The sequence below is a fragment of the Gobio gobio genome (assembly GCF_949357685.1).
Source record: "Gobio gobio genome assembly, chromosome: 25".
Taxonomy (NCBI): Eukaryota; Metazoa; Chordata; class Actinopteri; order Cypriniformes; family Gobionidae; genus Gobio; species Gobio gobio.
Window position 1 is genome coordinate 19,566,392 of NC_137121.1, and position 26,529 is coordinate 19,592,920.

Genomic DNA, 26,529 nt, shown 5'->3' on the forward strand with positions numbered 1-26,529 from the left:
ATTTCGTCTCCTGTCGTTCCAGCGTTCTCTGAATGGTGACGTCTACATGGAGGATGGAGGTCTGTACCGGACCACCATCGGAGAGTCCACTGTATCTCTAGAGAGCTCTGTTAGATCAGGCAAGAGTCAAGGCAACAGCTACCTCGTTTCCACACTCAGGTAAAACACCACGAGTGAATCATGATGAGTTATTTTGGTAATAAAAGTTTCCATTTGTTAACATTTCATTTGAAATACTTATGCGAAAGTTCTCCACACCTCCACCATAACCCCTTAAAAAATGAATCATGTTTCCTTTGAACTTCTGCAGCTCTTGGTTTTTCTCATTAAAGTGTTTGCCTGCAGCTGTGCTGGCAGCTGTTTCACTAACCTATTTGCACCAATTATTACCTGTTATATTGTGCATAAACGTCTCAAAGGAGCATTCGGTTTTTAGGTCACTCCACTGAATATCTTTAGATGAGACTAAGTACATTATGACTATCAATGGGGCCACTTTAGCCATATTTATGATATATTTTTTTTTTATAACCACTGACAGAGCCCTTCAGTATTGTAAAAGGTTTCCTAATTCACAGCACAGTGTTACATGGATCACATGGATCTAATGTTTATTGATTCATGTTTTTGATCTCTCAGACACACATTCTACTTACTGCACCGGTAAAGCATATGACATTTTCAGAGAACATTTTATTAGCTAGTGACTGAAAAAATCCTGGTTGTCATATTTGTCATATTGGCAGCTGCTGCATTTCTGAAGATTTCATGATCAACTTACTGTCATTTAATAACATTAGTGTGACTCCACTTAATGTAATGAAACAATTTCACAATATTCAATACATAGTTTTAATGTTGTTTTCACACAGGGAGAAGAAACACAGCATATCGTCTAACGGTGGAAAAGTGGGACATGATGAAGGAGATTCGTCGCTCTTTTTCCACAAGGGTAAAAAGGCAGAAGGTGAGGGAAAATATTCTTAAAAACACCACATACACAGACCATTGAAGGGTCAACTGGTGTCATAACGGTTTACATTTTGTTCCACGGGTTAAATCAGGAACTTTATAAATCAGCCTTGTTAAAAGCTCTACTGTTAGTTAATAGTCAGTAGGAGAGCATCAGCCAAAAAAAACACTACGAATTATGGGTAAACTAGAGCACTTCTGTAATCAGAGGCTAATTTTTCTGTTTCTATACAGACTCGGATTCGGACAGTGAGCTCTCAGTGGATGAACACAGCAGCTCCTACGCTTCCTCCCACTCCTCGGACAGTGAAGATGAGGCCAGGCACTCCAAGACCAAATGGAATAACGAGAGAACGCCCATCCACAGCACTCCTAAAGGTGCCTGCAGCCTCTTCTGTGACCTCTGACCTGCTTCTCTTTTTCATGGTTTATTCAAGCAAACACTAACAAAAACAAAAATCATTTTTAAATTTGGATGTTAGATAACTGTACCCATGTTGTTCTGCAGTTGATGCCGTGTCTGGTCATGGGAAGCCATACTGGCCTCAGGAGCCGCCCACAGTCAGTGAAAGCGAGGACACGGGTGGTCCAGAGAAACTGCGGGTGGAAACAAAAGTGAATGTGGAACTTCATCAAGGGAATAAACTAAACCAAAATGGAGATGTGTCTCAAAGTGAGAGTTCACCCAGTCAGCCAAACAGCAACCAGCTACCCAGAAGAGGTGAGCAACAACACATGTATACGTATATTTTATATTCATGTAAAACAAGAGAATGAAACCATTTTAGTAATTTATGTCTTCATGCATACATAAGATTGCATTTTATAATATTAAAATCATTTTAACTAATAGGCAACTTATAATCATTTTTATTAGTAATACTGTAAAAATATATACATTTAAATATTTTAATTATGAGGTAAGAACAAAACACTAAACTTGGCAAAAACTGCAAACTACAGCCACAGGAAAAAAGCATACATTGACTACAACATAATTAGTTATTAATATTTTGTTGGTTCTATCTTGTTTTGCATGTGTTCTTTGTATGACAGTCGGGCAAAATATTATGTCCACAAAATGTGCCATGTTTCATTGCGTTAACACAAATAGAACAATTGACTCCAAGCATGAGCACGACTACACAATATTCTTGGAAAACAGAATTGTGCCTATATGTAAATTTCATTACAAAACAAATGTGTATATATATATATATATATATATATATATATATATATATATATATATATATATATATATATACACACACACACACACACACACACACACACACACACACTCACCTAAAGGATTATTAGGAACACCTGTTAAATTTCTCATTAATGCAATTATCTAATCAACCAATCACATGGCAGTTGCTTCAATGCATTTAGGGGTGTGGTCCCGGTCAAGACAATCTCCTGAACTCCAAACTGAATGTCAGAATGGGAAAGAAAGGTGATTTAAGCAATTTTGAGCGTGGCTTGGTTGTTGGTGCCAGACGGGACGGTCTGAGTATTTCACAATCTGCTCAATTACTGGGATTTTCACGCACAACCATTTCTAGGGTTTTCAAAGAATGGTGTGAAAAGGGAAAAACATCCAGTATGCGGCAGTCCTGTGGACGAAAATACCTTGTTGAAGCTAGAGGTCAGAGGAGAATGGGCCGACTGATTCAAGCTGATAGAAGAGCAACTTTGACTGAAATAACCACTCGTTACAACTGAGGTATGCAGCAAAGCATTTGTGAAGCCACAACACGCACAACCTTGAGGCGGATGGGCTACAACAGCAGAAGACCCCACCGGGTACCACTCATCTCCACTACAAATAGGAAAAAGAGGCTTCAATTTGCACGAGCTCACCAAAATTGGACAGTTGAAGACTTGGAAATGTTGCCTGGTCTGATGAGTCTCGATTTCTGTTGAGACATTCAGATGGTAGAGTCAGAATTTGGCGTAAACAGAATGAGGACATGGATCCATCATGCCTTGTTACCACTGTGCAGGCTGGTGGTGGTGGTGGAATGGTGTGGGGGATGTTTTCTTGGCACACTTTAGCCCCCTTAGTGCCAATTGGGCATCGTTTAAATGCCACGGCCTACCTGAGCATTGTTTCTGAGCATGTCCATCCCTTTATGACCACCATGTACCCATCCTCTGATGGCTACTTCCAGCAGGATAATGCACCATGTCACAAAGCTCGAATCATTTCAAATTGGTTTCTTGAACATGACAATGAGTTCACTGTACTAAAATGCCCCCCACAGTCACCAGATCTCAACTCAATAGAGCATCTTTGGGATGTGGTGGAACGGGAGCTTCGTGCCCTGGATGTGCATCCCACAAATCTCCATCAACTGCAAGATGCTATCCTATCAATATGGGCCAACATTTCTAAAGAATGCTTTCAGCACCTTGTTGAATCAATGCCACATAGACTTAAGGCAGTTCTGAAGGCGAAAGGGGGTCAAACACAGTATTAGTATGGTGTTCCTAATAATCCTTTAGGTGAGTGTATATATACACATAAAAATGCAAAAAAAAAATATATGACCCTATATGATACATAGTTTGTGTATATATACATTATATTGTATTATTTATATTATATTATTGCTTCACTTTTATTAGGCATTTTAAAGAACAAGATCACGTATCCACCCCCACTGACGGACAAGAACATGAAGAACCGCTTGAGAGAGAAGCTCAGTGACTACCACCCACCCCAGATCCCCCGTAAGACTCCATCGGTGGGGTCAAACGAGGGCGTTCGCTCAGGAACCGAGGCCAACAGCATTGTCATCAAGCCACCTCCATTAACGCCCCAGCCTGCACCAAACGGGATCACTGTGGAGCTCGGCACGAGCCCCGTCACCCTGGCGGACCAAGACTTTGATTCCGAGTGAGTTGGATGTCAAATGCTGATCACTCAAATGTATTTATTTATGGTCTGAATGTAACACCACTCTGTGTTTCTCTTGTTAGTGGCAGCAATGAAACTTCAATCTGAGTCTTCATCGTGAAGGACATTTAATGAACTGGAAAGGGCTTGAAAAATCAGCGTCTGTTTCCCTACTAGTATTAAAGCACAACATGGTCCTGCTCTGAAGTAGTATTTCTATAGGATCATTTAATACAAATGGAGTCTGGGTGCTCGCTATCCCAGCATTCCAAAGCACTACGTTGCCCAAGTTCTACTGGATGAGGACAGAAAACGTTTCTGCCGTCGAAATGGATAAAGTTGATCTGGAGCTACAAAATGAAAGACTGATATTAATGAGCTTTTGTACAGTTAATTCCAGAATTCATCAGTCATAAACATATGACTTATGATGTGTAAGTAATGTTTATAGTAACATTTTGTATTTTAGGCGTAATAGGGTTATTTGTAAAATTGTAAATTAGGGTTTCATTGTGATGCCAATACTGAATATTTATGTTTACGGCTTTTGTTTACTGTGGTATTTTTTTACAGCACTGTTTTGAATGTCTATATGTTTTTTTATATTGTGCATTTTTAAGAGCTACCAGTTGTAGCTTAATTTGTAAATTTGTTGAAGTTTTCTTTTCCCCCCAGTCATGTTTCATGAATTATTAGTATGAAAATGCCCATTATACACATTGTCTGTCATTGGGTTCTGTATTGGGTTCAGTGGGCAGTGATTTTTACAGTGATTACCTCTGACAGTATTTTACAGCTTATGTTCAGCATGTCTTAATGTCTCTGCCATTGCTGTACATAGAAAAACAGTGTTTTATTACGTTTTGCTCTGCATCTAAATTACCAACAGAGAATCAAAGGATTCCTAAAGTGCCTGTCGTCTATTTTATAGCTCTGCCAAACCTCTTGTGTAAATAATATATAGACTGAGAAATTCAGGGACTAGTTTTTACTCATGTTAAAGGTCAATCTATGTGAAAGCGATGTCAGGTCAGTAATCATGTAATCTGTAATAATTTAGAAGCATTTATTGATCCGTAGTCCTTAAGTGAACACACGTTATCGTCACATTAAATGTGTATCCATGAAATACCTCCATTACTTTTCAAAGCTCGTAGATATTAGATACCAGCATGTAAAATAAGGTATTTATATTTGTACTATTCGCACTGATAATACATTTGAATGTTGTAAATAAATGAATTTAAAAGATTTAATTACAACTTTGTAGGATTTTGCCTTTTTACTTTCTTCTTTTTTGCTATTATGGTATTACCTTCACTTTCCACAGTTCAAAATTTGGGGGTAAGTATTGTTCAAAATAAATTAATACTTTTATTCAGCAAAGATGCATTAAATTGATCAAAAGTGACAGTAAAGGAATTTATAATGTGACACAAACATTTTAATAAATGCTGTTGTTGTGTCACTTTTGTGTGTGTGTGTGTGTGTGTGTGTGTGTGTGTGTGTGTGTGTGTGTGTGTGTGTGTGTGTGTGTGTGTGTGTGTGTGTGTGTGTGTGTGTGTGTGTGTGTGTGTGTGTGTGTGTGTGTGTGTGTGTGTGTGTGTGTGTGTGTGTGTGTGTGTGTGTGTGTGTGTGTGTGTGTGTGTGTGTGTGTGTGTGTGTGTGTGTGTGTGTGTGTGTGTGTGTGTGTGTGTGTGTGTGTGTGTGTGTGTGTGTGTGTGTGTGTGTGTGTGTGTGTGTGTGTGTGTGTGTGTGTGTGTGTGTGTGTGTGTGTGTGTGTGTGTGTGTGTGTGTGTGTGTGTGTGTGTGTGTGTGTGTGTGTGTGTGTGTGTGTGTGTGTGTGTGTGTGTGTGTGTGTGTGTGTGTGTGTGTGTGTGTATCATCATATTAGACTGATTTCCGAAGGATCATGTGACACTAAACGCTGGAGTAATGATGCAGAAAAATCAGCTTTGCCATCACATGAATAAACTACACATTAAAATTTATTTTAAAAGTTCTCTCAAAGTTCAAAAAGTTCAATTCTTGTAATAATATTTCAATGTTTGCTTTTTACCAATAGTACCCCCTACCCAAAAAACAATTATAATTCTCATTGTACCATTTGGTGCTTTTGCTAGTATTGTGTGATGAACACTAAAATAAACAAGATATATAAAATACATACGTATTCCCTTTAGAAAAAATATATATAAAATACATACGTATTCCCTTTAGAAAAAATATATAAAGTGTGATTAACTCATAAAATGTACAGTTCAGATGTTCAAATGTGAACACATTGAACTGTCGTTGAGCGCCACCTAGTGGACACACAATCATCCAGCGATGAAGGTTAACTGCAGTGCAAACACCCCAAAAACGAGTCAAACCAGACCTGTTACATATCTGTCTAGACTTATTTTCACGCCAAAACACGTCCACTTTAAAAAAATTAACAGATAAAAAATCCCTCCCGTTTTTTTCACCCTCGTATGCGTATATGACGCATAAACTTTAAGCATGGATTGACTGAGTTATGGGATTAATGTCCACCTCACTTGTTGAGACACAGAAGTCCCTCTGTTGTTGCCCTATTTAAATACTAAATACAACGAATAATTTAAGCACGCTGACTTCATTCACGGAGAAGAAATATCTGAGTGCGTTTTTGTCTGATAAGAAACGACTGTCAATTATCGGCCCCTTTAAGAGCGTCTGTCGCTGTCATTGACGAAATTTCCTGGTGTGAAGTGAGTCTCGCTGGATATCAACAACAGATGGAAACAGACCCCAAATGATGATTTGCAGTTTGAATGCGATTCTAATCCGGAATAACGCTGGGAATAACATCTGACAGCTAAGGGAGTCGCATTTGTAGATCAATGTGTCTGCTCGGGCATTTTACGCCGGATTTCTCATCGAGCTGGTAGCAGGTGGCGACGGAGCGGGACGAAGCTCGAATATTCATGCCTTTCTGTTAATGAAACTTAATTACGGATTACGTGCAAGGTGGGTAAGAAACTTTCTACCCCTTTAGGGTTGTTAATCCCGCGGCGGGCGGGGCGCGTGTTACAATGTATCAGACTGAAGAAGCTTTTGTTACATTGTTGCGTTTCGAATCCTCAAACTCATTACAGCGCGCGCGACTCGCGAGCGAACGTGCCACATTGTTTGTAGTTTTGTGCAGCTGCAGCACGTTTTCTTGACATGTGTTTATTAAATAATACATTATGTGGCTTAATAATGTGACAACCACTCCTTACAGTCAAGACGAGGTAAGAAAACGATTTTAAATATTTTGCACGCACACGAAAGCCGCCATTCTACACGCCATCGATCGGTAAGATGTTTTATAGTGACGAAAGGCTTTTTAGGTCAAGGCATTAATCGGCAATCTATTGATGGTGCAGCTGTGTCAACCCTCGATGTTTTATTAATGGGATCCAACTTGAACTACACGGTGAGGTGATGAAGATGCAAAACCCAGGAGTAGAATGATTGGCATTGTGATAGCGAGTATTTTAATTATTTAACTAGATATAGCAATACACGAGGAATAATGCAAAAGGGCGCTAAACATCGCTGACAGATAGGCTACAGTAATAGGCTGCGGAGGTTGTGACAATAGGGGCGGGTGGTGTTTGGAGAGAGTATGGGGGAATGGAGGTTGCCATAATGCTAGTATAGAATAGTATAGAAGGATGTAACGGAAGCACAGAGGAGCAGCTCGTCTGACCGCTGAACTCACCAGTGTCGGGAGAGTGAAAGGGGAGTCGCCCGGTGGTGTCAGTACAGAGAAAATAGTTCTGGTAGTCATGGTGTTTACCTATGATGTAATTGTGATGGGTGTTAATGTAGAATTACAATAGAATGGCGTCTTGAATAGAATACATTAGTCATAGAACGAATGTTGTTTTCTTTTGTAAAGCATTTCCTCATGCTAATAGTACATGCCAGCTAACGGGGAACATTCTAAAAATGTTGGCTAATGTTCTGGCAAGGTTCTTAGAACGTTGCCTAGGTTTTTCTCAAAGTTATGAACAAAGAATCTTCCTGTAACGTTATTTGAACGTTTGTTATCTAGTCTTTAAAGAGATGGTTCACCCAAAATTACCCTCACCATCACGCTATAGGTGTATTTGACATTCTTCTTTCTGAGGAACACAATCAGAGTTACATTAAAAAATGTCCTGGCTAATCCAAGCATTATAATGGCAGCCCAACATTTGAAGCCCAAAAAGGTCTTCCACCCATTATAAAAGTAATCCACACGGCTTCAGTGGGTTAATTCAGGCCTTCTGAAGCAAATCGGTGGGTTTGTGTAAGGAAAATATCCATATTTAAAACTTATGAAGTCAATATCTAGCTTCCGGCGGACTGGCTTCCGTATTCAACTTACAAAGAAAGTGTAATGCTGCGTTCACACCAAACGCGAATTGAGCGTCTGGCGCGAGTGATTTCAATGTTAAGTCAATGGAAAGGCGCGTTGACGCGCGTCTGGAGGTCCCGAGGCGCGTTAAGGCCTGTACACACCGGGACGAATATCGCGCGCGCTTATCGCCAGCGTTTTTCGTGCCGTTTTTCGGCGCGTCTTGAGTGTTCACACCCAAGCGATTTACACTGGCGTTGCGCTGAGTGAACGTGCACATTCAGTCGATGCGCTCCCGGTACACAAGATGGTGCTGCGGCACTTTAAGCCTCTGACACTCGCTTGTCACACAGAAGGAGAAGAGAGACAGTATTTACGTGCTTGCCAAAACCATAGACATATTATGTATATGGACAAAACCATTCACACACTTTTTGCTAACTGGCAAGCAGCATTAGCAGTTCATCTTCTTCTTTGTCTACTTACTACTTCTTCTTCGTATCAATGTGTGCTCGGCAAGACCGTTTTGTGCTTGAGCGCCACCAAGTCGTGTCACTTCAGCAGCTCCAGGCACGTGAACAAAAGCGCCGATCTCATTGGTCGGACAGTTTTTTACGCGCCGCGTCAAAATAAAAAAACGAACCCGAGGCGTTTTTTTTAAATGACGCTTTTACGTCTGGCATTTTGCGCGTCGGTGTGAACACTCACATTGGCGCCCATTGTTTAGTCCCGAGGCGTTAAACGTCGGCGATTAAACGCGTGCGAAAATCGCCCCGGTGTGAACAGGCCTTTACGCGCGGCGCGAAGGACGCGAATCCGCCTCATTCGCGCGTCCAGTTCGCGCGAATGGCGCGAATTGGACGCGAATTGAGCGCCTTGCGCGATACGCGCGTTACACGCGAATGGTGCTTTTGTGCATTCACGCGTTTGAAGCGAATTCGCGTCTGACGCCCGAGTTGAAAAATTTGAACTTTGGCGTCAATTCGCGCCGCGTTAACCAATCAGGAGCCTGCTCGCTGCTGTCACGTGGTAAAGTGACGTGTATGAGAAACCCTGCATAAATTAAAAACAGTACTATTGTGTCACAAAATGTAGTTTTAAGACGTTTTCAGGTGGGAATGTAGTTGTTTAAAGCTCAAATCTGTGGTTTATTTATAAAGAGAGCGCCTATTAAAAAAAATAATCTTGTGTTTTTGGAGTTGTGAGATCCAGGCTATCACCGGGCAATCACTGCTCATAACCCCAGCGAAGGCAGCCTTTCCTCGGCCAGTCCTTCTGGCGTCTGCCGCTGGCTCTGATGTCCTGTAGTGGTTCGTCTTGTGTGGATCTAACGGGCGATCTTTGCTCTCATGAATATATATAATTTGTTGTCTGCCAAATCGTTTTGACTGAGGGCAAAGAGAAGTTTCATAACTTTATATTTTAAGGATATTTAATCATACATGCAGTGAAGATAATGTAGGAGTTGCCTGGACCACATTTGTGTGGCTATTAATGCTTAATATATATGTTTAATGAAAATGAAAAGAGGCAGAGTGGTGTTTTATGACATATTTCTCCTGGAGTGCCTTGAACGCGCGTCAATTTCGCTTCCAGCGCTCGATTTCTACGCGCGTCCAATTCTCTGCTGACGCGCGAATGCATTCAAAATGTATGCGCGTGAAACTAGACGCGGTAGACGCGATTTTGACGCTCAATTCGCGTTTGGTGTGAACGCAGCATAACGCCTCTCACAGTTCAAAGGGCTTGCGCTACCGTCCGACGTCATACATTGTGACAGTTAAGCTTTTTTCATAATCTGAATGTGGAATGTGGTCTGGCGGAAGCTACATATTTTTCTTTATGTTAAATATGGATCTTTTTCTCACACAAATGCATAATTCACTTCAGAAGGCCTTTATTAACCTCCCGGAGCCGTGTGGAGTACGTTTATGGATGGATTCGCTTTTTTGGCCTGCCATTATAATGCTAGGATTAGTCAGGACATTTTCAGGATTTACAAAAGGTTGGGACTCCAACGCGCTTTTTCCGGATCTTGTGAAGTCACCATGTCACTCATTTAAATAATCCCCTTCCACGGAATACGCAAAAAAGGGCCAAGGCCTGGTTGAGCTGCGCTAGAGAAGACGAAGAAGACGACTTGCTTTAGGCAAGTGTTGTTGCCGTGTTGTCGAGACACTGTTTGTTTGAAACCCTTTTGTTCGGCCTTCCTAAGGCAGACACATTTTTAAAATGTGTTTTTAACATTACAACCCCAATGTTTATCTGTGTGCTGTTCATTTTATGGATTTCCAGAACCTAAGAGAGTACAATGTCGGCTACGCACAAAAGATTCTCCTGAAAGATGGAGCAGTTCCCACTTTGTCGGACACAGCCACAGACTTCACTTGCTTTATTACTGGATGAATCAGCATTTTTGAATGAATCTCTGGTCTCTTGTCACCACCCTTTGGTGTAATGATGCAATTGATTCAATCTTTATTTGAAGTGTCATTACTTTCAAAAGGTGATTTACTGTATTTTGATTGCTATCATATACATCAGTGTTTATATCCAAACTATAAACGTAACTATTTAATATTTTATAACAGTACTTCTGTGTTCATTTGAATTGTTACAGAAATAATGTTACCGTGTGTGGTTGAAAAGACTGCTTGTGAAGCTTTTTCATATCTATGCATTTCAACTGCTCTCTGTGGCTCAGCGGCAGTGCCAACACAGATCTGAATGTTCGCTGTGATCACACTTGTCAAATGTTTAATAGACACAGGCGAATCGCTATCATCAAGGAATATGTTTGCATGGGTGTTTAGATCACAAACAAAGCATTTCCGTTGCTTCATAAAATTGAAGTAAAACCAATGGAGTCACATGGATTACTTTTTATGATGTCTTTATTAACTTTTTGGGACTTGAAAGTGGTAGTTGTGTAGGCAGTCAATGGAGGAACAAAAAAACTCTCAGATTTCATTAAAAAGATCTACATTTGTGTTCTGAAAATGAACAAAAGCCTTATGGGTTTGGAACAACATGAGGGTGAGTGATTAATGACACAATTTTTATTTTTGAAGGCTAAACTTTAAATGGAAAGATAAAGAGCCCCCAAATTAGTGCTGTTATTGTTAGCTAAAACAAAATCTCTTTGTTTTTCATTCATTTAAAGAAAAATGAAATAAACACATTTTAAATATTAGATGAAAAAAATTATTAAAAGAGAAATCTAATTAGAAATGTCATCTTGGCAACTAACTGAAATAATAATAATTAAGGTCATTCCGAAATCCCAGACTAAAACATTTTATTTCGATCATATATTTTCTGGTGAAAGACCTGCATAAATCAAGAAGAAAGCCAAAATATTAAATGTCATGGATGAATATTTATTATGTAATTCAATATAGATGGGGGTCAAAATTACAATTTTCTCCTGAGATTTGCGGCCTTTAGAAAGATGGCAGACTCATTTTATTTTTACACAGAGATTGGTAGGTCTATTAGCAAAATCCCTTGACTTAAGCAATCCTTGTTGCATTATATGCCAGTTCAAAAATGGGGAAAAAGCACTTTTTCCCCCCTGCAGTTTGCAAGCCTATAACTCAAAGTATTAAATATCTAAATAAAATTTTAGATTTGGGTTCTTAACAAACTTTTCTTTTGGTATCTTAATTTTTAAGGCCCTATGTTGTTCTATTTTTATTTTAGTAATGATAAATTACTAAATTACTTTAGAAGAATAAATTGTTGAAACTAGAAATGTTGCTCATTTCCCTCTATCAAAACAATTGCATGGAATGTGTCTGACTGACTTTAGATTCTGTTTTTTGGCAAACCTTTCTTTTGGAATCTTAATTAAGGCCCTATATTGTTCAATCCCATAGATATAGGAATCTCAATGCAGCTCCATGTCCAAATTGTTGAATATTACCCATTTTCAATGGCCAAAATGTAGGTCTTTTTTTTTTTTTTAGGTGAAAATTTTAATTTGTATCCCCCCCTCTACAAAATAGTGTATTACTCAAATACTAATTTAATAGTTTGGATTTCATCACTATTTATGTTTGTGTTTCTTTGCACCTGGTGTCATTTTTAGGTAAGTTTTTCTTATACTATGAAACAAAAGAGAGCAAAGCTAGTTTTACTTTAGGCCTGATGTAGTACTCTGTCACAAGCAAAACTTTTATAGCAAGAGGCCATGATTAGTTTTGATATTTAACACCGTCATAATTTCTCATAAAATGCTGCGTTCTAATGAGTTTAAACAACTGACAAATCTAGATGTTTGATACCATACGCAGATCTTTCCGTTTCCCTCATGAGAGCTGCATGAAACGTCTGCTTATTGTCAAAAAAGCCCCTTTCTAATTCACAGGAAGCCAATTTCAGTCTGCTGAAGAACAAGACGGTTGGTGTTAAACCTCAGTCCTGTCATTATCATGTACAGCATGTTGTCTGAGCTCTGGAAGTGAAATTAGAACTCGGTTGGAGGTTTTGAGTGTCTAGGCACGCATACGGCCGCTTTGTTTCCAGGCCTGCTTTGTTTGCTGTAAGGTCAACTAACTGCAGGGAATGCAGAGTTTGGAACACCAATCGCTTTATTTTGTGCCCCAATGTGGGCCTTTGGTTCCTGGAGAGATTTTTTTTTGTATATATAATCCAGTCACATGTTGCAAAGCTGTGTTGGTGTTTTAGCCTCAATATTTTGGGAAATTTTGTTGATGCACAGACGTTTAAGACATTGCCTGAGGAAGAGCACAATAGATCATGACCTGCTTCTTTCCATGAGTCTAACAGCTGAAATGTCCTGTTTCCATCAGGTAGCAATTAGCACATATTCAGATTAAAGATTAATAATTAATATTATGTCATTATTTACTCACACTGTCATTCTAAACCTGTATGACTTGCTTTCTTCAGTGGAACACAAAAGGAAACATTTTGAATAATGTGCTGGTTGCTTTTTTCTATACAGTTACAGTCAAAAAGGATGCAAAAGCCCCATACATTATCATAAGTGTTTTTCCTCACAATTAAAAAAATATTTTCCATAATTCCGTAAAAGGGCCGCTACAACCTTGACATTATCATTCTGAAATAAAACAAGTTTAAGTTGAAGTACTAAAAAGGCTAAAACTATAATATAAAATATATATATTTTTATTTATAACTTTATTTTGATATAAAAATAAGTTAAAGCTAAATAGAAATATAAAAAAACTAATAACATCAAAATTACTAAAAATAAAATGAAAACTGAATTCAAATAAAAATAATTTATAATATTAATAAATACTATAATTTATCAATAATAAATGACTCTGTTGAGGAATATTCAATTGTTATATTAACGCTTCACCTATGTTCAAATTCGGAACTGTACAAATAAGCCAATAATTTCCTTAATTTTATGGCTAATTGATCAATGTTTGTTGTTTTATTTAACACCATTTTGTCTAAATGAATAAAAAATAAAACAAACATTTTTAAATGCTACAAGTGAATTTAGGCATCACATTATAATGCAGATTATGAGAATTAATGAGAAGTACATTTTAACAGTGTAATAAAAATTGTTTTTAAAGATTATTTTTAGTTTTAAAGTAGGCATGTGCCGGTATCAAGTTTTCATGTTGCGATTAATTGCTGAAGCTTTTATCACGGTATACGGTATTATCACGATATTGAAATAAGTTGCAAAAAAGTGTTGTCATACTATAACGGGTTTAATAACTTTCTTATAACAAAATAACCAAACATTTAAATACAATAAAGCAATACACACAAATTTATAAAGTAAACAATATTTAAAACCGATTAAAGTGCAAAAGAATTATAAAGAACAATAGGTAACACAATAAGGTCTCACTAGTTAATGCATTAACATTAACAAAGAATGAATAGCTACATTTTTATAGAAGTTATTCTTCTTTGATAACGTTAGTTAAAAAAGCAACTGTTAGTTAGTGTTAGCTCAGGTCCATTAAATAATACGGTTTTGATTTTAATAATGTTATTAAATGCTGAAATTTAAATTTTAACTAAGATTAATAAATGTTTTAGAAGTATTTGTCATTGTCAATTTGTTAAATAATAGACCCTTATTGTGTGTGACTGAACAACAAAGAATCAGAACATATTCAAACAATATCTAGGGCATGTAGTCCAGATTAAAATATAAAATGTTTAAGTTTGAAAATGAATAGCCTTAAGTCTTTAAGTATTAAGTATTTGGTTATGTGACGAGCACCGTAGCGAATACAGAAAACTCTTTTGTTTACGAGGATTACCGGGGAAATGGCTGAATTTCTGCTGTTCCGTCAGCGCCCTCTGCTGTCAGAGAGTGAATGCGTGTGTCCTACACGCATTCCGCCATGTGCTCATGCACGTTGAGTTTGTTTACGTCAGTGCACGTTCCTCTTTGACGTGCTGTTCATTTTAAACGGTTGATGGGGAAAGTATTCTTAAAATGCATTCTAAGAAATCTAAATAATTCGTAATAAATAATTATTCACAGTATTTTGAAGTGCCCACAGTAACCATATCGTGCATGTTCATTATTGTTATAATATATCGTATTACCGTGTACCGGCACATGTCTATTTTAAAGTACCTTTGCCATCTTCTTACGCTCACTTAAAGTTGGTGGAAATGAGCGTGTATGTTAAATATCCAATACTGACCTATATGTACAAATATTTAAGTCAAATCTTTTCGAATCAGTTCGCAAATCCTGTCTGAATGATTTGTTTACAAGTCATACGGATTTGTAATGGCATGAAGGTGAGTATCTTTTACTTATAACTTTTAGGTAGACTTGAAATGTCCTCACACTTCAAACCTCTACATTTAAAACTGGACACGGGTCTCACTTTGGGCCAAAACGACAGTGAGGATCATGGGGCCTCTACCTCTGACCCACATACTGTACAGAACAGGGTGCTGGCCCACACTAGTCCCACATCAGCTGATCTCTTTCAGATTGTAGTATTTTCTCTCAGCGAGTTCAAGCGGCCCAGTTCACAGACCTCAATACCCAGTGCAGAAAGACTATTATTATTGTGTAAGCGAGTGAATGTCAGTTGCACATTATTCCTGAGCTAAGAATGGCTGGCTTTGTCTAACTCCGCTTCTGGATTTCACTTGGACAATGAGATGAAGTATGTTTTACGTTCTTAATGAGTGAATATTCATATGGGACTTTCCATATTCCGTATGTGCAATGATGAACATATGAAAAGCCAGGACTTGGTCTAAATGAGAATGAAATTTATCAAGATAGTATTGTGCAATTACATTTCTTCATCGCTGCACAGTTTCATGTCACGATGACTTAGAAGCTGCTTTTGTCCCTACAGGGTTGCCAGCCGCCATGTTAAGATAAAGACACAGATCTCTGTGTTGAACATGCTAAAGCGATTGGATAAGATAAGGTTCAGAGGACCAAAGCGAGATGAGTTCCTGGACCTTGCCGAGTCCCCCAACGCATCTGACAGCGAATGTAATGACGACATCCCAGTAAAACACAGAAGCTCCATCAAAGACACGGAAGAGCAGCGAGACCCTGTAAGTGACATTCCTTCCGTTGTGGGAATATCAAGGGAGAATCTGTCAGAAAGTGCTGAACACATTTCTCTGTAGAAAACTGTAGAGATGCGATATGATTGTGAATCAGGCGTTTCAAAATGGTGTAGACCTCTATGTTGAAGATTTCCTAACACCAGTCATAGAAAACCATTCATATCAAACACAAAAACAAAACAAAAATCCAAATTTATTTGAATTTCTTTACTCCCATTCTGTTTTTTTTATTTTTTATTTATTTTTATAAATATCTCATTTGTGCATGTTATTCTAAATCAAAAGTGGTTTCTTAATCTTTACATATAAAGATTAATATTTACATATCATCGCTGTTGAACGGAAACCTTGTATCTCAAAATGCTACTTTTCAGGAAATAGAAAAAACATTGTATTTTTATTTATATAGTTAAACACTGTGTTGTTTATGGCCAGACACTTGCATGAGGCTTTTATATTATTAACATTTCACCAAAATCAAGCATAAATGGAGTTATGAGGTTTTTGACCAGCGAATTAGAGATTGTTTTGTCCTTCATTATAACGTTCGCATCTGAGGCAGTAAGTGCATCTCATTACATTTTCATCAACTTATTTATAATGTTTATTGTAGCGCTCAGTTTTTTTGTTATTTGGACAATCTCATATTACAAAAGATAAACAAAAGGCACTCTTCTCCGCTCCTCGAATACATAAAACATTAGTCCATATAAATATATATATATATATATATAATGTGTGTGTGTGTGTGTTTCCTAAATAAACACTGTATTTATTCAAATAACCTGTTCTTTATTTACCCTTGCACTGCAAACAAGCAGAGATGGTTCAAACTATGTGCGGCACTTCGTTCACGATTGAGGCAGGCGGTGTTATGAGGCTTTACTGACAGTTTGAGGGTCCAATAGAGTTGAGGTTTAGTCGCAAGCTCTTTTTAATAATTTTCATTGGTTAAATATTTGCTAAACCCACAGACATGCATAATTATCAATAGTAATGATTTATGAAAATGCAATATTCATGTAAACGCCACTCTCAGCAGAGTGGAATCTAGGGATATTCGCTAACAGTATAACGCTGGTCATGTATTTTGAACTTAGTTTTACCCCCTAAGCAAAGAATGAAAAAGAAATGTGTATTTGCATAGTATTTGCATAGTATTTAGGCAGTTACAGTAGAAGTCTATGTACAAAAAATTTATTTTTTATTTTTTGTTATTTATGTAGAAATGTATTGGCTAAATGTTTTAACTGAATATTTAACAAATATTCCTTTTGCGTTTCATGAACAGATACTTGTAGAATAGCATTCTTAATAATGGTAATAAAAAAAAACACGTATTCCCCGTCACTTGCTTCCAGCCTGTATTTAGTTCCTGTACTTTGCATTGCATGAAGAGGCTGTCGGCCAAATTCCCAAAGGACTTTCAGCCCAAACATCCATTTGCTTTACTGTATTTCTTTCTGTATAAATTACCTCTTCCTGTTGTTGCTGCGAAGATTTCCCACCATCATAGGCAGGGTTTCACTTTTGTGCTTGGTGGGGCACCTTGGGGTAGAATTTATTATTATAATAAAAAATAATAAAGAATTTAATAATTAAAGCATTAAAAGGGGTTTAAGGGAATAAATAAATAAGAATGGTAAAATAAGTTCCAGGTCTAATTTTAGTAGTCTAATAAAGTAATCAATTTAAACTATTTGCAAATAATATTTTATTTTGAAATGTACACAAATAGAAAATGCAACTTTTTTTGCCTCGTCGTCACATTCATTTATGAATTACACGAATCATGATTTCATAAAAGGTTGAGTAGTTTGCTTGCATCACTAGATAGCAGAGGTGGACAAATAGTCCATAACTCTATTACTTGAGTTAAAGTAAAAGTACCACTGGTCAAATATGACTCAATTACAAGTGAAAGTTGTAAAGATAGATTTTTACATAAGTAAAAGTAAAGAATGACTTGCTTTTTAAAAAGTACTTAAGTATCAAAAGTAAAAGTAAACACATTATTTTATTGTTGCATTGTTTTATGTATCACGCTGTGCCATCATGGTGGTTTAAGCCAGTCATGCTCCATCTGACATGCTAGCATACGACTACCTTGAACTCATTTAAATACTTGTTTAAAAGTTACTCTTATCAAAGTCGAAATCGTACTAGAGTAGAAAGGAAAGGTTTCTACATTGTTTTTTTGACAAGATTATGTAAAAACATATTTTTGAAAGGACTTAAGTTAATATTAGTCCAACTACGTTATTGCATGCTAACTAACATCATTGTCAAACTTTACCTATGCGTTAGCATTGTATTGCCAAGGCTATGGCAACTTGGCGGGCAAATCCATTAAAAAAATGTTTTGACCGACAGTCAGTGTTAAATTTAACAGCAAATTTTGATTTAGTTTTAGTCAGTCTTTTTACTAACATGTCATTTCGTTTTTGGCATCATTTTGGCAATTTTAGGCATCTGTTTTTGTTTTAGTCGACTAAATATAATAAGATTTTATACATTTTAAAATTCAGTACTTTTGCTCTGGCATCTGAGAGGCAGCTTTCTGTGTGCGCTTCCGGATTGAATTGAGCTCTTTCTCTTTCGTGTCGTTGTCTTTTTCAGACTTTCTCTTTCTCTTTCTCCCAGACATTCACATTTTTGAGCAATTCAAATGTTCAGTTCTGACTGGATCTCTAACTCATCCCTCCCTAACATTTGTCTCATATGTATTCGTTGACAAAAAAGTAAATCGATTTGTCATAGTGTTTGTCATTCACGTTTTAAAGAAGAAAAAAATAATAATCCACTGACTTTCAAAGCGGCTACATTGAAATTACTTTCCACTTCGAGGACCTTGATAGAAATGTAGTTGAGTAAAAAGTACAATATTTGTCTTTCAAATTTAGTGAAGTAAAAGTCATAAGTTTCCAGAAAAAATACTACTCAAGTAAAATACAGATACTCCAAAAGTGTCCTTAAGTACAGTACTCAAGTAAATGTACTTTGTTACTGTCCGCCTCTGCTAGATAGTCTATTACTGTTGGTAGCTGAACATTTCTACCATAAAACAGTTGTCTAATACTTGTTGCATCTACTTGCATCTTTCCACAAACTCTCGTTGCGTTGTCACCATAAACGGCTGTGACAGTGCCAGACTGAACAGTATTGACAGTAAGACCCGCCACCTTTTGATTTTGATTGGCCTTCTCGATCCTTTTTGACATGACCCGTCGTTCACACCGCTGGATCGTTCACACCCAGACTTCTAAATACTTCTAAGGCCCTAGTCTTAGAAAAAAAATCTAAAAAGTTTCTTTGTAAAGCTGCAGTAACTTTTCTTGTGGACGTTCGTTACTGATGCCGCCCTGTGTTCAGAACTGACCTTTGGTGTTTCACATGCAATTTTACAAGAAAAGAACTGATCGGAAAGCACAATTTGAGAAAATGATGTTATTAAGGGCTTTCGTATTGGTCGGCCTCGTCTAAGCACGTTTTCAAAGAAATTGCATTTGCTTCTTATAATTTGATAAGCACAGGAAATCTCACCTAAGAGATCTGCTGTGTCTCTGCAAGCTTATGAGCTGGTCACCATGGTTACAGCTGCCGCACTGGCGTCCGGTCGGTGACTAGAACCGTGATTTGTAGAATCCTGGTTATGCTGAACTTCTATGAAGACGATGCTGTAACATCTCTGGCAGGCTGGAGCACACATCTGTAAAATGTCTTTTACGGGAATCCTAATGGACACTCATTAGACCGTAACGTGGCCATATTATGTGTTGTTCTGGCAAAAACATAGGGTTTTTTCTTTAATGCGCTGATCAGTTTGGAGATTTTGGGCTATTTGGCTTTTCAAAACATGTTGGCTCAGACTAGTTGAAAGAAAACATCCAAAATATTTATTTTATTATTTTTTGCACTTTATCTATTTGTGTCTGTATCTGTATCTAATAATTTCTAGTTATGTATGGCCGATTAAAAACTGCTGATGATCACAGCTGATTATATCCTGTCAATCAAAAGGAGGCGGAAAAACATGTCATACTCATATTGTCTGTGAAGAAAATGTTATGTTGAATTTAGGGCAAGTTAACGCTACAATAAAGCATTAACAGTTATTAAAAAAAAATAGCGACACAAAAGCAGGCTCTATTGACACTATAAAGTTATATGATAAGACTAGTCGGTTGCAAAATTAGTCGTTGCGAACATTATTAATTATGTGTTTGAATAAATTTGTCATGAACACATGCGGTAATGCAAACTACCTTAGTTTGAGTTGTATACAAACATACAATTTTTTATTTGAGTGTAATTTTATTATATATGAAAATAAATAGCAGTTGAATATAATAGTTTGAGCTCTGTTAATTTTTTATATTAAAGTAATGTACCAAATTTTTCTGAATGATAGGCTATTGGTATCGGCGGAGAAACGTAGTATTGGTGCATCTCTAATCATTTCTGATGCGCATATTTATAACATTTCAGAAAATAAATAAAAAATGTTTGCAATTTCTAAACTGGGAAAAAAAATGTTTTCCTATTAACCTGGAGCCTTAATTGAGAGTGAGCCTTCATGAACTTTTGAGCTTCTCATCATTTCTCTTACTGATTTTCTCCAGGCTGGTTCAGGGACTCTCACCATGTCTGCTGCTCCCATCCAGGACTACAAAATGTGTGATTCAGACCGACTCAATGAGGTCAAAGGTCACCTGGAGATAGCCTTACTGGAAAAGCACTTTCTTCGTGAGTAACCCAGAAAATGTCTCTATTTTACATGGTTACATCATTCTAAATTCTCATCGCTGTTCCCCCGAAAAATATACTCTCTACTCTCTCTTTGGGATATCATACTTTGTCATTTTTAAGCCTGAAGTCTGTTATAAAACCTTGCAAGTTGTATCGCTGCCTACTATCTGCATAGTCAGCAGTCTTTAAGGAAGCTGTCATGGGACTGGCTGCATTGACAGTCGACTCATTGAAAGTGGAAGTGGTGAACAGTAATCCTAATATGGCTAGCACCCACTTTCAGCAAATCAGTTAGGACTGTACATTACCTAATTAATATTCATGAGCCATGCTCTGGGATTTTTATATTTAATACAAATATAATAACATAGTATATGCATTTGAATAAATTCTATTTTTTGTAAATGGTTGCTTTTAATACAAATTTAATATTTAAGTACTTATTGTATTTAAATATTCTATAATAATACAATGATATACTTTTAATGCAATTATAGTCTGTTATAATTATACATATTTAAAGATTATTAATTTTATTAAAGTATATTATTGTTATAAATATTTACTCTCTTAATACAATTCATTTTAAATTATTTAATAAAATTTGTTTTCAAGTCTGTTTGTAATCAACATTTCATTCAACACAGTTCATCTATCATGGATTTTTTTTTTCCACTGAGCTTGCTGCAATGCATTTAGGGATTGCATACTTTCAACCACACCTATGATACCTTCATTTATGTTATATATTTTTTAACGTATTCTCAGATGTTTAAAAGTGGAGTTTTTAACCTGGATATCCAGAATTTGTTAGAAACGGCTTTTCAGGGGAAAAGTGATTTGTCCTCACAGGCCTCCAGATCGGCAATATATCTCAAGCTAAATGGGCAATGGCTCACTGTGTCTGTGGATTTATCACCCTGGGCAGTGGAGTGAGATCATTCTCATTAGGACGGGAGCTGCCTGCACCTTACAGCGATTAAACCCACCATGTATACTGCTGATCCCGCTCACCTGTAGCACTTTTCAATTAGTGAGACTCTCAGAAGCAGAGATTAGCCCTCCACTGGGGTTCATACACACACACACAAAGTCTTGCATACAACAGACGTTTTCTGGAGTAGAATCATCTTTTTCTTGTTTCTCATCTGGTTTCCCATATGATAATTCAGTTTCCCTGTTCATTATATTGGCTTAAACGGAACATTAGTTGTGTATTATAAGGTTGGGAGTGTCTGGTCTATTTTTAGACCGCGTGTGTGTGTGTGTACGCATGCAAAATGCCCCCGAGCACTGCAGTACTGGAAAGCAGCAAAAGGTCAGACCTGTGCCCCCAAACCGTTGCTGCCCAAAAAAAGCAGACTGGACTTATTAATAGTTTGTTACACAACAGAAGCCTCTGCACTCAAAAAAGGCAAAACCTAATGAATGACTGGCTTTGACTTAGTAACACAGTGTAGAGGGGATTTAAAACTGTGCATGATGCTGTTATATGAGGTGATGTCAAAGATTTGGATGCTTTTTGTGCCTCTTTACATCTGGACTGGATTTAATTGTAGAATATAAAGAAATATAAAAACAACAAAAAAATATATATTTTTATTATACAGTATATCTAAAAAAAAAAATATATATATATATATATATATATTTTGAATAATGCTATTAACTATTTAAATAAAAAAGATATAACATTAGGGCTGCAACTAATGATTATTTTGATGATTTATTAATCTGTAAAAAAATTATTTTAGTCAATTTAAAAATCTTTTTAATTTGTCCTCCAAACAATATGTAATGTATATGTAATATAAAGCCTATGAAAACCAATATAGTGACTGTATCTATGTAGGCTATGCTGTACATTTATAAGCAAAAAGGTGTTAAAATACATTCTAAACCTAAAAACAACTGATTGCTTACTATTTTAAAGCGAAATTAAAACGACTAAATTTAAAATGATAAACAATTAAATCACAATGTTAACTTATACGGGGCAGGAAGAACACGCACACATTACTGTTCTCATAAATATCATTACTCATGTTACATGTATATTTTTAAACCTATTCATAACTTCGAACAAAAATATTTTAGCAAAATGTGAATTTTAGTCAGAATTATTGGGTATTATTGTATATGTATATACAGTATGTATATGTCAATTTAGCGCCCAAATATTTCACTGCTCCGTGACAAGTTCATGACCAATCAGAAGCATTACATAACAGTGTAGTACTATTAATATTTATGACCGTGAAATAAATAAGTCCAGAGCTTTTGACCAGTTTACTTGAGTAGCATAAGTCCTGTGATGTTGGTAGTTGCCAGTGGCCAGTAACAAACGGTCAAAAGATCATAAGATAAATCTTCGTATACTTCTATCCCCAATGTCACTGGTCTTGGACCATATGATGTGACCTCTTTGGAAGCTACAGCTGTCTCAGGTTTACAATAGAGTTGTGCTAACTGCTAATGACTCCTACAGTCAGAACACACCATGCAAACATGCACACTGTCAACATGAAAGACCTTCATTGCTAATGTTCAAACATATCATACTTATTATAATTTTTTCCCCATTCAACTTTCTGGAGGAAAACGGTGCTCTAGTTTAACATGAGTCCTTCACGTATTCATTATATCAGATGGCTCTATGATGAGCTAGCATTGGACTGTGGTTTTGTGTAGCCTTCACCATTGTGTCCATGGTCTTTTTGGCAGAGAGAGACACGGCTGATTGTGTGAACTATGTGAAAGGATGCTGTCAGTCAGAAAGGCTTTCATATGCTTAATTGCTTTGGTGTAAATGGACCATTAGATGCTATCTCTTTTTTTTTCCTAGCTTTTTTTTTTGCTCTTGCAAGTTAGTGTGAGCTGAGGCGGAAGTTTGTATGTCAGACAGCGCAGGGGAAGGACAGTGGGCCAAGATCCAATCTGGTAAACACATCCAAAGTCCTTATCAAGCCATAAAAAAAGTGGTTTACATTTCAAATTCCTTCCGCATAGTTGCGGTCTTAACAATGTCCTGATATCTTCTGGGTTAACTTTGCAATCCCTTTATCATATTCTTCTTCTTTTCCCCATTCTATTTGGTGCTGCTAGTGGCACAGAAAGGACAGTAAATGAGTGTAAAAGTAACCTAAGTACATTGTGACTAAGCAACTCAATGTTTAAACACTATTTTGTTGCACTGAGATTCTATTACATTCACCTTTTGACTTACAGGTCTTGGTTTACAGTTAGTTACCATTACGTTTACAGTAAGTGGTGTTTGAGTTCAGGGTCTCATCTCAACATTGCAACATTTCAGCAAAAATATTGTTCCAAGACTGTAAGTGCTTCTAGCGTGGCAAGGATTAATATCTGCTTGCAAGATTATTTCTGCCACTGTAACCAAAAGGAGGTTGAGTTTGCATACCAGAACATGAAAAAAGCTCATACAATAGCACAAATCTAGCAAATGTTCCCAAAAGGATTATTCATGTAAAGCTGCAAAACATTTCCTTTGCACGACATGTAACGGGATTAGGATATTTGTAAGTATTCTGTGGTTTGCTCTTATTCTTATTAACCGTAATATGATTTGTTATTATTTATAATTTTGTACAATTCGATCTAAATTTGCTTGTCTTCTAGTGGCTTTACACTCTGAACACGCTGTAAAGTGAAGAATAGCATCATGGGGGATTAGATCAGGCTATAAATATTCATTTCGATCCATTGTTTTATCATTGTGAACAGCTTGTTCAGTCCCTCTGTCCACTAGCTCCGGGTTTAGCGACGGCCCCTGGGGTCTGCACTGATCATCTGGATTCAGATGTCTTCTCTTTAGCACACCTGCCCTTGAGTCAGCGGCAGGGGGTCTTTATCATGACTATAGCGCCTCTGTGGGAGATTCAGGAACTGCTGAATTATAGATGAAGATGGGCTTGTGTTCCAGGCAACCTTGAAGCAGGCATTGTGTGAAATAGAGGGCAGGTGGAACAAACTACTCTGCTGCATGAGAGTCTAGGCTAGAGGCAAAAAGTTTTCAGTAAACATGCTCTGAAGGTGTTTGTTAGAATCGTGACTATGTATTTTTTCCTTTTGTTAGATCAAGGACGATCTGCCTCTGCAAGCGGCTACATGTTTGTTTGACTCGAGAATCAGAAATTGATGCATGTCTCAAATCTTCCACTGGTTCCTCTGCTGATCATCCTTTCCTGTGAGCGTGCTTAATTTAGTGTCGTCTTTTAAGATTTAGGATGACTTCATTGGTCATGTGTAGGCCTGAATCAGAGTTTCCACAGAATTCGAATTATGTCATTCACACAATGGTACACAAATCTGTAACTGACATGTTTAGTCATTTTCTTTTTATTACAGCATATTGAAAGGGTTTTGATTAAATGTCATATAAAGCAGCAGTGAGCCACCTCAATCTTTTCTGATTGGCGCTCTGTTTTTTTTTATTTTTTACTGTGCATAGAGCCTATAGTGATTTCTCAGGACATCTATTTCTATGATATTTGTCAGGTGCTATGGAAGTTGTATACCTTGTATGATGTTTGAAAATATACTTTCAACAGCTTTAAATAGTATTGTAATTTAAATAGTACAGTTATAGTATTTTTTTTTTTGGTTTTATTTTAACTTTCTTTTTCATTGAAACGTTGCCGTTTTGTTTAGCAAATAAAGAGAATAGTTAAACAGTGTTTAAACTGTGACTGTTGTTTATTTTCATATCTTTTGTTTTGATCCTGCAGATAATTTGGATGTGCATACTTAACATATTTTACCATGACCTCTATTTTCCTACTTTTGGCACAGGAAATATAGAAAAAGTGTGCAGATTATATGTAGGCATGGTCCTTAATGTATTCATTTTCAGCTTATTTAGGTACATTTTAGATTAACTGAAGTATTGTACACATCTCTCTTAATTACAGAAATACTTATACATTTTAAATATAATATTACTTTTAGATATGTTTGTATAAGGGCACTAAAAAGCTGTTACTTTCATCTCTCATCACTTTGCTGTGTGTGTGAGACATCTCTCTGATCATAAATAAAATATTGATTTTAAATGTATTTTATGTATTTGCTAAGCTATAATAAACAGTCAAGTCACCTTTATTTTTATAGTCCTTTTATACAATAGAAATGGTTTCAAAGCAGCTTCACAATAATAATCAGGAAAGTAAAAGAACTAAGATGCAAACTTTATCAAATAAGAGTTTCAGATTCTGCTGTAAAACAACTGTAGCAAGGAAATAATGTCATTATTCAGCTCAGTTCAGTCTTGATTCAATTCAAAGTTCATTCATTATGAAACGAGTTCAATTCAGCTATAAAGCTCTACAGAAGACAAAGTGTCATTATTCAGCTCAGTTCAGTTCAAGTTTTGTTCTCATCCGATAGTATCAGTGCAGTCAAATCAGTTTTACTGAATATTAAGTGCCCCCAAATAAGCAAGCCAAAGGAACTCAAACTCCATCAGGTGACCGAAATGGAGAAAAGAACCTTGGGGGGAAAACCAGGCTCAGTCTGGGAGGCAGTTCTACTCTTGCCTAGATGAACATTTAGCCAGTCTTTATTGCAAAATAAACCTCAAGAGAGTGATACAAGATCCCGATCATGCTGTCAGGGTTTATTTTGCAACAATGTCCAGCTGACTCCTCTTTGTATTACTTGGATATTTGATGTCTGTGGCCAAATAGACCTGAAGCTTGCTGAAGGTTTCCAGTAAAACCACACCACTGCTTTTCCTGATGTCAACAACAATCTCCTCAGTCCTTCAAGCATGCAGTTGAACTGTTTTCTTTGTGCATTGCTCACAGAGGAGGAGTTGAGGAAGCTCAGAGAGGAGACAAATGTTGACACCCTGAAGCAGGAGCTGGAGAAGGAGAAATCGAAAAGAGTCGATCTCGAGCAGAAAATGAATGATATTCTCAGATCCAGGTATGGGAGGTGATTCCACAGTATA

At 36.9% G+C, this 26,529-nt stretch overlaps 2 protein-coding genes across 7 annotated transcripts in view; both read left to right on the top strand.

Moving 5' to 3' along the window:
* The window catches only part of celsr1b (cadherin EGF LAG seven-pass G-type receptor 1b), a gene marked incomplete at its 5' end in the record, with an annotated part of 55,445 nt that extends 50,305 nt beyond the window's left edge, over positions 1 to 5,140 (top strand). Inside the window, 6 exons of the mRNA XM_079809184.1 lie at positions 23 to 159; positions 873 to 967; positions 1,207 to 1,350; positions 1,481 to 1,693; positions 3,610 to 3,880; positions 3,964 to 5,140. Coding sequence (XP_079665310.1) covers positions 23 to 159; positions 873 to 967; positions 1,207 to 1,350; positions 1,481 to 1,693; positions 3,610 to 3,880; positions 3,964 to 3,988 — 885 coding nt within the window. The 3' untranslated portion in view covers positions 3,989 to 5,140. The remainder of the gene's footprint in view (positions 1 to 22; positions 160 to 872; positions 968 to 1,206; positions 1,351 to 1,480; positions 1,694 to 3,609; positions 3,881 to 3,963) is intronic.
* Positions 5,141 to 6,305: 1,165 nt separating this feature from the next.
* Positions 6,306 to 26,529, top strand: part of gramd4b (GRAM domain containing 4b) — a 36,078-nt gene continuing 15,854 nt past the window's right edge. For 4 of the 6 annotated variants that reach the window (XM_079810367.1, XM_079810365.1, XM_079810366.1 and 1 more), the window contains exons 1-4: positions 6,306 to 6,874; positions 15,587 to 15,794; positions 20,432 to 20,555; positions 26,384 to 26,504. In XM_079810367.1, the coding sequence (XP_079666493.1) occupies positions 6,846 to 6,874; positions 15,587 to 15,794; positions 20,432 to 20,555; positions 26,384 to 26,504 (482 nt within the window). In that variant the 5' untranslated portion in view covers positions 6,306 to 6,845. Of the gene's footprint in view, positions 6,875 to 6,968; positions 7,141 to 15,586; positions 15,795 to 20,431; positions 20,556 to 26,383; positions 26,505 to 26,529 lie in introns of those variants that run through there. The other 2 variants (XM_079810370.1, XM_079810369.1) reach the window with 2 other exon arrangements.